This window comes from Lepisma saccharinum, chromosome 16 (assembly GCF_977018435.1).
Source record: "Lepisma saccharinum chromosome 16, izLepSacc3.1, whole genome shotgun sequence".
Lineage (NCBI taxonomy): Eukaryota > Metazoa > Arthropoda > Insecta > Zygentoma > Lepismatidae > Lepisma > Lepisma saccharinum.
The window spans coordinates 12,440,726-12,455,409 of record NC_139244.1 but is presented as its reverse complement, the minus strand read 5'-3'; the positions used below and the strand labels follow the sequence as shown (position 1 = coordinate 12,455,409).

Sequence of the window (14,684 nt, the reverse complement as noted above, 5' to 3'; positions counted from 1 at the left end):
AAAATTAAATTATAATGATATTAAGTTAAATATTAATAAGGTATGTAAATTAATTAATACTGTATTGATATTATTGCATTACTAGGTAAAAGGACGGTATAAGAATATAGACAACAGCACGTATTCATTGTCTAGCTTGAGTATATTCAAGATCACAAAAATTTGTATAAAAACAACTGCCCTGGCAAGGATATTAGGAAGTGAATATTTATTGAATGACAAAAAAAAAAGGACTCTCCCCTTAAATACGCCTTTGTCCATCACAATTTTTATTTTTTTGTTTTACCCAATGAGAGCTTCAGAAATTCAAACAAAATATGAAGCAAGCTGCGGACAACCTCTACATATGTATATATATATATATATATATAAAAAAAGTCTAGTCGTTAAAAGACGTAGGGTGCAAGAGAACAAATAATGAAGATAGTCATGGACAATTTACCAAGCAATAATTGTGCATCCAACTGTACATTCTATTTTTGGCTACGAGTGTGTTTTAATGCTCTTGCAGTAGAATTGATACGAACAAGCAATAATTTGTGGTGTGGTTATACTAACAGGTCTACAGTAAATCAAGCTTTGAAGGAATTGTGTTGATACTGTCTGGTGTTAATTTGGCAACTGATTAGCTACTCTAGATAGAATTGAAAACAAATTAAGCCCTACCTTTATCAATGTCCACAAAACTGTCTATACGGAGGCCTGGAAATAGCGGCTCAGCTATGACACTGTCCTCGGATTCTCTTTTATGAAGAAACCCCCGGGAACACATGGCTTCTACGGACGGGACGAGACTTCCGTCGATCACTTCCACACGAAAACTAGACCGAGTCGAAGCTTGGTGCCTGGCAGCAACCGGTACACAATACAGTTTTATTTTCGGTAGAGCTAGAACACATGCCAAGTTCCCTCACTAAACTGCTGAGCATGCGAGCGGATCACGGTTTTTTCCTCTTTCCCCAACAGGTACATTAGTCGCTGGGTTGAAGCAACGACACTAATGTCCACTCAAAACTCGGTTAGCATGAAAATCAGAAGGCGTTATTCCGAAGATGGTTCACGTGAACACCAACTCGCATTCTGAGCTGATAGTAGAAGTACCGTATGCACCTGGCACGACAACAAACACGTGCATTAACAGCTATTACGCAAGTCTATTCTTCCTTCAAGTCATTTGAATTTACAAAGAACTCCACGCTTCATTCCATTAGGCGGGATGATTTGCGACAAAGGATCACAGAGTAAAGAACAGTGATGCCGTGCACAATCATGTCGGAGGAAGTTTCAAGATATGCACAGACATGCCCACACCACCCTGGATTTTTACGTAAAGCGCGGGTTAACTGCTGAAAAGACACATTTGGAACGCAATTAATAATAGAAAAATGGAGTTAAATAATTATATTGTCCTATTTTCTAAGAGAAAATGAAGAGTCCCGCATCTCTCCTACAGAAACATTACCTACATTTTATCTATTTACTTCACTGGGGCATTCCACGAAAAGTGGTCCCACTCCATGTATATAATAAAATGAATTAATATGGAAATTATTATTGTTTTCGTTGCATTCAAGTTTAGATGTTTGTGAATGCATATAATTTACACAACAATAGAAGTTACTAGCATCTGCAGCCTATATGCTTCACAGAAGTGTCAAAACTTGCTACATTTTTAAAGCGCCACACACGTAACGCACTTTTTTAAAATACTTTTCATGCAATCAGCAAATGTCATCATACTAAAGTTTTTTTTAAAACTTTTTAGCAGACACCACAACGTACTTCATAATTCTATGAAATCGGTTCATTATGAATATTTTAATCCAATCTCACGTCTAGAATCTTAAATTTTTTGTGTAAAATGGCACAGGTAACGTTGGAATGTCCCCACTGTATTATACTTGTCGAAGAGAGGGAAAGCCCTTTGAGGTGAAGAACAAATTGATGAACCTCGCACAAATGGAGAGTTCCTTGACTATCTCAACGAGCGACGACCCACAATCACTACACCACTGAAGAGCAACTTAAATTGGGTTACGCTTCATAAAAATTGCGTTACAGCGCCAAAGGCACGAAAAAGCTTGTTTAACTGATGTAATGTTATTTTTCGTATTCAATATCAGGAATATTGGAAGTGCTGCAAACGAAATTTAAAAGTCCAATTGAAATACATTTTTTGGGACACTGAGGATATATCAGGCGAGAGTTAACAAGCAGCTACAGGAAAGATTTTTACTATCTTGGGCCCCTCCCTTGAAACTGTTTTGGATCCGCCACTGGCTCGTTGCCATCAAAGGTTCCTGGTTCGAGTCTTGGCCTGGGTATGGGCGTTACTTTGTGAATGGTACTTCATCAATTCCATCTGCTCATCATTCATCACCACGATTAACCCAAAGTGGAAGAAAAGCGACGTATAATAAAAATGCAAATGTAAGGTGTGTCCGTTTTTATCAAGGTGATATTGTGTTCTTCCATATAAATACTTGATATAAATTTAGGTTTGTTTTTCAAGTCGAATAGACATTGACAAAGTCCTTCATAGGCTTCATAGTAGATTTTATTTTTCGACGTAAGCCGTAACTTCAAGTTACAATGCCCATAAGAAGCAGTGGTGTAGTTGCGCAAGGACTGAATAGTGCAAACAGTCAATGTGTCAACAACAAATAAAAAGGTTTTGAAGCGGCCTTGAGCGTGTTCAAACATAACCAGATAAATATTAGAACAAACATCTTGGCTTAATATTGTTTAAACTTGTACAAGAAGCCTGTAAGGATGTTGTACAGAGCAGCTTTACATATTGAGACATTTATCAAATCAATTTAACTTTAAAAAAAAAAAAACTTAAACATAGCTTCCAAAATACCTCAAGGGTAGTAGCGTCCAGAAGAAGTGTTATATCACCCTTTCAAATACTTGTTCCCGTTTTTGCGTACATAATGATGCTAAATGTATTGGCAACCCAAGTTATGAGAACCCTTTACTGAAAATGAGGCTATGGGAGAATTTTGTTTAATGAAATATCTCGGTGAATTTTCCGTTGATCACGAGATGAGCGATGTTATTGGGTATAGATAATTCGATAACCTGACAAAATCACTAAAAACATGGAAATACCGATCTTCCTGGCGGCGAATACTGAAGAGGTTTTCTCGGGCAATCAGCCAGGTTATTTCCAGATAGGCTTGCGAGAGCTAACGTCACACTCATCTTGAGGATCCCTGAAATCACCTGGCTGATTGTCCGAGAAAACCTCTTCAATATGTTCTTGATTTGCAAAATATTTAGTAAAAACTTTCTCCCTCGCTCCGCTGATAGTGAACAAGAAGAATAATAACTTTTGCATACATCCAACAAGCATGGCCGGGCGACTAGTCGGGGCGCCAAACCGTGACGTCCTCCTTGATTAGAGCCAAATCCTAGTTTGTTTTTTAAGTCCACTTTATGCACAGAAAAGCAAATAGAGACGACCTACAGTTTAAAGAGGGGTCCGAACCACTATGTGCCTCCACCGGGTGCGTGGCTATTGGTATGAAAAACAATTGGATTTATTGTTGACAAGAATTAATTGAAGCTAAATAACTTAATAGGTATATTGCGAAATCATGTAGCAATTTAAGCCAAGAGATTATTATTGTTTTGATGTCATTATGTAGGTATTAAATAAACACCTACCTACAATAAACATGTTCAATTACAGCATTTAAGTATTTTTTAAATAAGGCCATTCTTTTTCGTCATTAAAACCATAAATATATAACATGGTTATGATTTATATTGGATGGAGGAAGGTGGATAGTAGGGGCCGCGAAAATTCCACCTCGCCCGGGTGAAAATTTTATCTTGAGCCACTCCCGCAAACAAGGTAGCCGGTCCAACGACCACATGCAGAAAATCAGTTGTAATCTATCTAGCAGATGTTTATTTCTAATGATCGACTGACCAAACCAACAAAATCAAGATAATAATAAATATTAAAGAAAATTATAGTACTCTCACCCTGCCCTGCTTCGTACTTCAGAATTTATCTTTCCCTTCCGCCTTATCTGTCTTATTACTGCAGTCGCTGCGCGCTTTGCTAACTTCCCTCCAAATATTCAACAACATTAAATATTATTTTTTCCCTTCGCTATGTACAGTTTTCCTTTCCATCATGCTCACTTTGCAATGAAACAGGAACGAGCTTTTGACAGTGCAACAATTTTGCCACACAATGGAAAGAGCTGCCTGATCCACTTTTCCCCTGCGCGGGTGGATAATTCGACTACAGCGGCACAGGGACAGTTTATTTTGGCCAAGTTGCACTTATAAACAAAGGCAATGGAAAACATTGTTTAAAGCATGCGTTTCGCTTTCAGTTGTCCCCTTCCCTCCCTTCTTTCTTGCCTCTGCCATGTTCGGAACAGTGTAGGTGAAGATACCATAGAAATTCCCTTTTCCAAAACAAAAATCCCTCGATTTACGATGATGTGTGGGTTGCCCTTACCCCGCTACACGATCTCGAATGGAACGGGATTTCAACTCTGCATTTGGAACACAACACTAGCAGTGCGAGTTTAGCCCATAATACTGCGAACTAGAAGAGCGAATCCCTTCTATTTTCTTGCGTGCTGCAAACAGCGGCATACGAGCACACGGGAACTTGTGCGAAGGGAACGTACCTCAGCGGCAGGCACTGGCAAAGCGAAGCCGATGGGGGGTCGGAACGTTAGATGTTTTGAAGGAGATACAGTGTTCAGCGAATAAGTATAATAAAATGAATTGCATTACAGATTTATTTGTGTGTGCACGTGCGAATAGGTAGAAGTCATTACTGCTCAGGGGTACAGGAAATATTGTTCTCCCCGCACCACACCCACTCTTTTATTATTAATAGATAGAGAAATGTGTGCATGGAAAATATTGACATGCTTTCTTACTTTCAAGCATCTATTTGTTAATTACCGGTAGATAATCTCAATGGGATAACACCACAGATTATACGTGACTATACTTCCAGATTTACGAGGGAACATCATAACCCTTGTCACTTCTTATTTTAAATCACTTGTCTGTCACATTTGGCTAATCGCTACGATGAGGAGGATGAAACAGTGACTTCATGAAATTGATAATGGTACACTTTCGAACTCGTTGTAGAGTTAAGTCCTGATTCGAACGCCACTTTACTTCAAAGAAAGTTTCGAAAGATCAGTTCCATCTGTTACAGGACTAAACAACAATCCATCATGCCCGTATGGAGCCCAGTATATCCTCCCCTCAAACCTTTCCCACCAATAGCGTCCGTTTTAGGAACTGGCAGCTCTTGTCGTGGAGTAAATAAGATGTTGCCAATTCAGTTTCTTTAGAGATTTCTCAACGTGAGGTTGCGGTTCCGTTATCTTTGCTAGGTTGCGTTATTGTGTTGTGCTATTCTTTTTTTTATAAACAATGTGGGAGACCTTGGGAGTGTAACGTCGCAGTGAACGAATGGATGTCTAAACACTGCAGGGAAAAGTGACAACAGCGCTTCTCAGAAAAACAGGTGGTGGTTCGACACCAGATACGCGCCCGGTTGGCTTCCCCTCGAGCTGTGTCAAAGATACCGAACTGGCGTTCGATTCAGGACTTCAGCTATACCAGTCCTGTGTACAGCAACACAGAGCTCTTAGCGACCATCAAAAGACTTTCTTCTGTACTATTTCTGTTCCTTTCAGACTATGGCCAGTGCATATAGACTGTAAATTGTGAGCTACAAGAACAATGCCTACAGTTCAATACGCTCATGTAACCATGGATGTGGTAGGAGTTCCTAAAAACTTGGTTTCAAGAAAAAAATAAAAAAAAAATTAAAAAAGGCCTTGCAGAAATCCCTTCACCCAAGGTACGGTCAAGTTCGAAATAGTTTGGAGTTCAAATCCGAATCCTGAATTCGATATCGGGACCTCGGATCCCTAGTTCAAAGATATTTGTAATCAAATTGCCCACCACAATCATCTCTAACACACATTCTAACGCTTTCGTTGAAATGAAGATGTTGTAATTTAATATTTCCCCTCCCCCCATCGTTAATTCCAAACTGAATCATTCCGTTTCACACACCGTGGACAATGAACACAATGGGATATGTCTAAAACTTACGAAAATTTTCTGCCACCGGAGGGGTTTGAACCTACGACCATCAGGTTGACAATCCTTAACGGTAACCATTACCCTACAAGCTGTCGCTCCTCAGAGCAGGTAGAAGGAGCTGACGAACGTGAAATGTAGATACAACTGTCCTCCTACATGTAATGTGCAAAGAATACTGCGAATACTCCGCATTTCAACGAAGCAAGAAGTGGAGAAATATTGGATAATTCTTATAAATGTTAAAATTACATTCATGTTTTTAGTGGTATAATCGCAGGTAAAATCAATGATCTTACGTGAAAGATTTCATCTTGCTCTGAACTCAGCCAAAAGGCATATGGCACCGATCTAATACATTCTCCAATATGTTTCAAAACGTTATTGAGTGTTTTGTTTCATGTCCATAATTTGATCAATACATCAATTCTTGACGCCGAGACGATATTTTATCCAACTACCTCTTCTCTCCTTTCGTTTCCATTCTCTTCTATTTTCTCTTCTCCTTCTTATTCTTTTCTCCCCTACTTCTCCTCTGCTTTATCTCATATCACCATCTCTATTTTTCTCGCATCTTGTCTCCATCCCACTCTTCTCCACTCCTCTTATCTCCTCTCCTGTCTTAGATTTCCGACTCCACTGCACTCTTCTCCTCTTCTTTTCATTCTTCCCATTTACTCCCTTTTACTCTACTCTCCACTCCACTCCCCTCTTCTCATCTCCTCTCGGTTTCCTCCTCTCTTCTTTGCTCCATTTTCCTCATCCCTCCTCGATTTTTCCATTCTTCTCACTACTTCTCCTCTCCTCGTCTATCCTCTCTTTCTTCTCTCCTCTACTTATCCTCTTCTCCTTTCGCTTTCTCCTCTCCTTTGTCGTCACTCATTTCCTCGAACCTCTTATCCTTTCCGTAGGGTCATCAGCGATGAAATACAAGAAAACCTAGATTATTTCTTTTAGAAAGAAATTCGTCATTTGCGATATAATATTGATATTTTTAATAATTTTATACAAAAATACTTCTTTTCATTTCTTTCGCGTATTATTTTGAAATATCTATTGTGCATGTGGCAACCCTGAAATTGAGCCTAACTCTACACGCAACCCACCAACGCCTTGTGTAAATTGGGTTGCGTAGTTTAAAATGTCGTTGTCCCTAAAACTTTTGAGAGACACTGTACAAATCCAGTCGGTATAAGCGCCAAGATGTAAAATTAAAGTGATTCAAAATAGTGATGGACAAATTGTATCGGTGCATTTGAGCTTGGTGATACACAGGAGGAAAAAAATCCTCTGGAGACAATTCAGCTGAGCAGTTTCATTGATTCAGTTGAATAGGACTTATGGAACACCCTGCGCCTTTCCAAAACTTGCTACAAAACGACAGGTTCATTTACCTTTGCACGCAGTGCTTCATGCAACAATATAGCCATCATCACGCGACTCTACTCCACATAGTAGACATTAAAAAATTGATCCTATCTGCGGATCTTATTCATTCGGTTTTGCCCTTGCACACAAACAGGACAGCAATTTCGTTCACTTTACATCGTACACACAGGACATCGGCAGCAAGTCGATTCACGTTTTAAGACGGGATACATAAAAGCCTGTTTAGATAGCCAAAAATAGACTCGAAATGGGTTTATCGATTCTCTCGAAACGGAACCTAGACGTGCGGTTTGCGTGTTTCAGTTGTTCACAGGGATGAAAATTCGAACTTGAGACGTGAAACGCGAAGAGAACAAAGTCAGATTTTAAATTATGGTGCATAGTTATCCTGCAATATAAATGAGGGATTTTCCAGTACTTTAGGGCATGAGTACTTTGTCCCCTCTCATACCTCAAGGGGGTATTTGCAATTTGTATTTTTAGTTACCTTGCGTAGCTTTTCTTCGACTTTTGGCTAATCGCGACGATGAAGATGAACGTTGTTTGACATTCTTTGCTTCTGGGAGTCAAATAAAAATCTGTTACTTCCATGGCCAAATGCTACTTCCTAAGTTCGCAGTATTGAGAGAATCCAATAATTTATTATTTTATTTAATTTTATTGTTATGCCCCAAACTTTGCAACTGAAACATTTGATTTTTACACTAGCACAATCTTTTAAAACAATTATGAAAACGATCTAAATTCAGAGAATTTGTGGCGTGTACATTATCCAGTCAGAATTGAGCTACTCGCCATAGCGTCATGCTTTCCTTAGCATTTCGCGATATTACACTACGGCCATCTGTAGTCAAAAACTTTATCACCGAATTGCGGTCATAATTTGTGACCACCCTGTATTTGAAGATTCGTCCAACTATTAACAGTACTTTTTTTTTCTAATTACGAATCGTACTTTTGAATGAAAGTAACGTTTCTGTAATATCTTTGCAGCTGTCTTAAGAACTGAAATGAACTTTTCTGCAGGAAATCCTGTGGAAGAACCCTGACAGAAAGACATAATTAATTCAAGCTTCTCAAGACAAAAAAGAAATTCTATTACCGTACATCCTCCGCTTGATAGACATTCTGCCACATTTAACTCGCCACTCGGTTGGCAACGGTGGCATAAATTTGGAGACCTTCTCGAGCCAGGAAATGAGACATGTCAGAATCAAGTTAATATTTTACCCAGTCAGCGTCATATTTCAATCTGCTTGCAGCGCCATTCCTGACGGTGGAAAAGGTGGGTCTGTTTACACGGGAAAGGAGGAAACGGCTCTTCTAACACAAGCGGCCGTTCTATTTCTGCAGGTGACATGTTAACGTGAATTTCCAACATCCGGTTTGAATATGTTATGCCAGAAAAGGATGCTGCGTCATTCTTTCATGTATCAAAAAGAATGACCTCGATATATTATTAGTTTTCTTTTCATGTAGGTAATATTGCCGCCAATGTTTTCTGAAAGCCTGCTGTCACGGTGTGCTGGTTCGCCAACCGAACGTATGTTCTACTCAAGAAGGGGCGTAACAGTGAGACCAGGTACTCTTGCGCTGAAAAAAAAAATCGTACCAAATCTATATTTGTATTTTTATTTAACATCGCCTTTCTGTCACTTTTAGCTGATCGCGACGATGAGAATTAGTGATCATATGATGAAATTAATGAAGGGACACTCACAAAGACCACTGCCCAAGCCGGGATTCGAACCCGGGAACTACCGCGGCGACATCGAAATTCGGCCACTTAATGCGCTACTGGGTCGGCATATGTACAATCACCGGCAATAAAAATGAGACACCTAGATCCTGAAATACTCACTTCCCTGCAAGGCGTTGTGTGTGTGTGTGTGTGTGTGTGTGTGTGGTCTAACTACGGGGCTGGTAGAAGTTTCCATTAAAAATTTGCTATTAAAATCCACGTATTGCCGTAGAATTAGGCAACACAACATAACGCCTTGCAGGAAAGCGAGTATTCATTTTTGCCGGTGACTGTACACAGCTCCGTAGGTAGATATTTTGACGTCTTAGTCATTATTGTCGTTTAGGATCATAAAATGAAGGTGAATGAAAGTAACACAAAACGAATTTACTAGAAATAGCCTATTCCCTTCTCGGGAAGCCGGGTGGGGTATTTACAAACCCTATAGTACTGCAGAAACTACAGCGATATTTGGCTTCTGATTGGCTGCCATTCCGGAAGTTAATGCAGCGTTCCTTCAACGTAACGATAGATGGCAGGGTTCAAATTACCAGTGTAGATTTCAAATATCCATTCCAACAAGATAAGAAATCCATTTATACTAAGGTTGATATTTTAGCACAATTATTTAAATCAATGTTTTAGAAGACAGAAATCAGAACTCATCTTCAAGTGAATGACTTTTCTATTTAAAGTCACATCAGTGCAAACATTGTAACTACCAATGACAATTGTGAAAATTATGTATGTTCAACGTATATAATTTTAAACATTGTATTTATTATATAAACGTATATTTCTTAACATAATTTCGACAATCTGATTACAAACTTTATTACTATATAATCACGAGTTATTTTTCCATACGAAGAAACAAGGAACAATGGACACGGAACATAAACACTTCCGGTGCACACAGCCAATAAGAAAGCTTTATATACCTCTGGTTCTGCAGCACTATCGGGTTTGTAAATACGCAGCCGGGTGCCCTGAAAGGTCAAACTTTCTAGTTTTCCACTTCTTCTTTGAACAGTCTTCTTTCTACTTCTTGGATTATCGCAACGATGACAATGAAACCACGAAGTGGTGAAATGGCAGATGCATGCAATCACGGGGCTACTCATGGCACGTAGTCAGGGGGAGGGCTGGGGGGGGGGCTGAAGCCCCCCTCGAAATCATACAAATAATTAAATAGTACACAGTGGCAATTAATTTTATTTCCTTAGCCGGATTAAACATCTTGTATAATAAGTTCTAATATACTGAGAAATTCATCTTCAGTGCATCTAGCATTTAGATGGCGGCTGCTGATAAGGGAAGAGCCCCAGGAAATAAAATTATCGCTACTGGCCTCGCGAGACCGATTTTTTTCAGGAGCGGGGACAAACAACACTTTCCCAGAAACGGCAATGTTTTATTTTGAATTATTTGAAAACGGAATAACACTTATTTTACTTTCCGCGTTAAAAAAAAGCACAATGAAACATGTTCATAATGTGGTCCCATGAAGTGCAATATCCTTCAAGGTGGGTTCCGGATTGAAAAAGGTTGAGACAAGGTTCCAAACATTGTTTATTTGCTACAGGTTGCTTAGTGTCATGTTATGACTTGTCCATACAAGCTGAACCGTTGGCATTTGCCTGAAACCTATGACAAAAAATATCGCGCCGTTCGTTTAAATAATACGCTGTTAAAATTTCAATCTCCGGGAAACGTATTTCTTCAATTTTACAGGAGAAAGTACTTATGGAACTGAGTTTCTGTAGACTTTTGAAAGGTCGTGGAAGTGTTTTCTCCCTTCTTTCAATTTATTCGGCCGGTAAATCATGTATTTTTCAAGATTAATGTCTCTCCGATGCACTAAAGCTGTTGCATCTATGTCCTTCCACTACGTGAACAAAATGTTGCGTGCGTAACCACAGGTCAGTGTTTCCAACCACGCCGTTCTTTCGCAAGAACATGATAATTTTGAAGATGACAATTTTAACTATGTTTGACTAACCTAACGTAACATAACCTTGCCGTGCATGGTTCGTGGGACTATTTATGAATGGTTCGTGGGGCTATTTATGAATGGTTTGTGGGTCTATCCGTGAATGTTTCGTGGGGTTTTCGAACCCGGAAAAAAATAAGAAATCAGTAACACCAAAGCAGGTATTTTTCGGTGAAGAAGGTTGGAAACACTGTATACCCACTGATGATAGACAACGCTGGTCAAGATTGCAAGCGAAAAACTAACGAAAAATAATTACTCGATATGTGGAAAATTGAAATTGTTTTCGTGAAAAAAAGCGAAATTCCACCTTCAAGAAACCACGTAAGTACGAATGTGAAAAATAACAAAATAAACAAAATTGAGATGTTTCGCGGAGATTGAAATTTCAATAAATAAAGCATGGAAATGCTATCGATTAAAAAATGGACGTAATTCTCGAGGGGGTAAAGTCAGTCAAGCCCCCCCCCAAACATAAGTTGGGCGTTTAAAATACTTTAGGGGGGTGTTGAGGAAATCGAAGGGTGTGTGGATAAATCACTGGGCTCTGCTATTTTGACATCCGCTCGCAGAAAAGGTGCATGCAAAAAAAATTCATGTGGGGGAGGGACATACGCAGTGGCGTGCCAGGATTTTCGAAAGCGGGTTTAAGTATATATTTTTTTGTAGTGTCTTTTTGCCATCTTTTCCTGCCTTTGACGTTATTTTTTTTAGGAATACTAACAATAAAAAACGAAAAACAGTGTTATGAGGTGTTGGCCTGCTTCGTGCACGTCATTGCAAAGTTGCAACACGTGCAGAAAATGGTTGCTGGGCCAAAGGGGGGTAATGACCCCCACCAATCCCCTTTGAGTACGCCACTGGAAATAAGGTCGTTCTTAGGATAGATATAATGGTAGTAAATTTAGCACCACTCTGTATATATAAAAAAAAGACGTGGGAGGAAGGGGAATAAATCACTGGCTTGTGGTAGCAACAAATGTATCGCTGAAACAGATCGATGAATTTGTACAACACATAACCCAGATCAATACTCTGTGCGTCTCAAAGTTTAGTCAATCTCTTCAAGTCAAAATAAAAAGGATAGTTAGTATCCTACCTTCATGATCCCTTGCACGGCTGCTTGAGCTGTCTGCATCGATGTCACCATCTTCAACGACAAAATCGCTGGGAAAATGTGTCGGCCTGTCAGAAAAGCATGTCGTTTCTTGAGCATCCATCTGAAAAATATAATCCAGGAACCTGTTGCGATGAACTACAAAGTCACACACAGAACGACGAATGTGTGTGAATACGTTCCCTGTAAATATTACGTAAATTTTATATTGTCAAAATCCACGCCGTTACTTCTGCTGAACGCACGGCAGAACTTGACTTGCCACATGTAATTCCACAGTCTTCCGATAGATGACACTTCGATTGGAGGTTATGAAACATATGTTTTCGTGACAAAAGAACGCTACAATCCGCAAATTGACCGGCAAAGAAAATGCAAGACCTTGCCAGAACATTTGGAGAGTCAATTCATAAGCGTCATTTTCTACAGAAAAATCTAATTCGTATTGATGAAAGCGCCAGAATACATTGTATGGATCAATACATATATAATTTAAGGTATTTCAATACGACAGGGCTCTAACACTTTCAGAGCGCGTATTTGTTTATGACGGAAACGTATTTTTTCTTTTGTACAGAATAAATATCGAGGGTATCAAATAATTAATTTCGGGCTAAAAATGGTGAATAACCCTTGTTTCTATTTCCGTATAAAAAAAAACTGCCGTACCAGATTTGCGCATTTATATTGTACGAAAATTCATCTCCTAGAGGGAGATATAATTGCTTTTTTCTTTTAAAAAAAACAGTAATTCATATCAGTGAATATTACTTGTTTTTTATTGATACATAATTGATTGGAAAGGTTCCTGAAACATTCAGGAAATTCACTTTGTTCTCTCACATAAGAAAAAAGAAACAGAAATCACTCGACTACCATATTTTTCTGTTCTATACCCACCGATTGGAATCATAATTATTGTGCTTCTTTTTAGAAAATAACAAATGACTCACTAATTGGAATAATCAAAAGCCACTTTTGTAATAAAATATGAAAACAACAAGACTTAATTGAATTGAATTATCGTTTTTAGTTCACTTTATGCACAGATAGGCTAATTGAGACTGGAAAAATGTTTTTTTAAAATTATTTTAAGCAAGACTTAAAAATAAAACTAAAGATACATATATTTTGTTCATTGCATTCTGAATTAATTTCACTTTGTTTTTGTTAACACAATTTTTTAATTTAGCCCACACCAGCTACATATTTATGAATTTATAACAGAATAGATAAATGAAATAGTGAAATATTTTTTCAGAATACAATATTCAAGTTTTAAGTTAGGTAAATTGTAATTTGGATGAACTACCAATATATATATATATATATATATATATATATTCGCTGCAACCAGCAGCATTCTGACCCACAAGCCCACACTGAGATGAAATCAATTAAATTTACAAAAAAAAATCATGTTTGAATACCGATTGTTGATACACTCATAATCAGGGAATGGATTTGTATGTAAATACATATTTATGTATGAAGCTAAAATCAGTTATATTTTGTATTATCTTTGCCCATGTAGACTCGAAAAATTCAGTATTTATTTTCCATATTTGTACATATATTAGGTTTTAGCTCATATTTTAGTTATGTTTCCATATTTCAGAACATTTCTCAACATATACTCCATATTTGCGCACTCTTGCTATGTTAAACACTTGAAATTCCTGTTTATTTAGAATTGTTGTCAACAATAGAGAATGAGAGCTCAAGCATCTTGTTACAAACGTTATTTTTGCAACATTGGAAGAGAGTCCCAAGTCAAACAGCCCATTGCTAACCCCACCCTCACTACTAGTTGCATGCCAGAACCAACGATTTTGTGGCACATATACGGGATTCGCTTCTGGTTTCTCTTCAAGACAGTCACGTAATAGTTACAAATGCCGAGACTGTATTTTATGTAGCTCATGTAGTGTCTTACATTATTAAAAAGGTAAATTTTTACAATTTTAAGTCCATATTTAACTACATTTTTTGGTGAAAATGACTAAATATGTGTTTACATATTTAGCACATTTTTACTACATATAAATCCATTCCCTGCTCATAATTGACATAAAAGAGGCATGTTAAAATAGAGGAGGTATTTTTAAAACAAAAAATATGAAATGCGTATTTTTATGATTGAATTTCAACATAAAGGATACAGCAGTATTTTATCCCAGTGAACAACGAAAAATGAGCAGAAAAAGCATTCTCTTTTTGTGTGTGTGTGTATGTGTGTGAGTGTGTGCTCTCTATCCTTAAAACTGAAATACAACAGACCTCAATTGTGGCGATAACGATAACAACCTTTATAATCTGCCGTCAATTGTTGCAGGAAA

At 38.1% G+C, this 14,684-nt stretch overlaps 1 protein-coding gene across 2 annotated transcripts in view; it reads right to left on the bottom strand.

The window, feature by feature from the left end:
• Positions 1-12,597, bottom strand: part of AMPdeam (AMP deaminase) — a 172,507-nt gene extending 159,910 nt beyond the window's left edge. The window contains exon 1 of one of the 2 annotated variants that reach the window (XM_083137695.1): positions 12,328-12,597. In XM_083137695.1, the coding sequence (XP_082993821.1) occupies positions 12,328-12,448 (121 nt within the window). In that variant the 5' untranslated portion in view covers positions 12,449-12,597. Of the gene's footprint in view, positions 1-666; positions 1,037-12,327 lie in introns of those variants that run through there. The other variant, XM_083137698.1, reaches the window with a different exon arrangement.
• Positions 12,598-14,684: the final 2,087 nt, after the last annotated feature.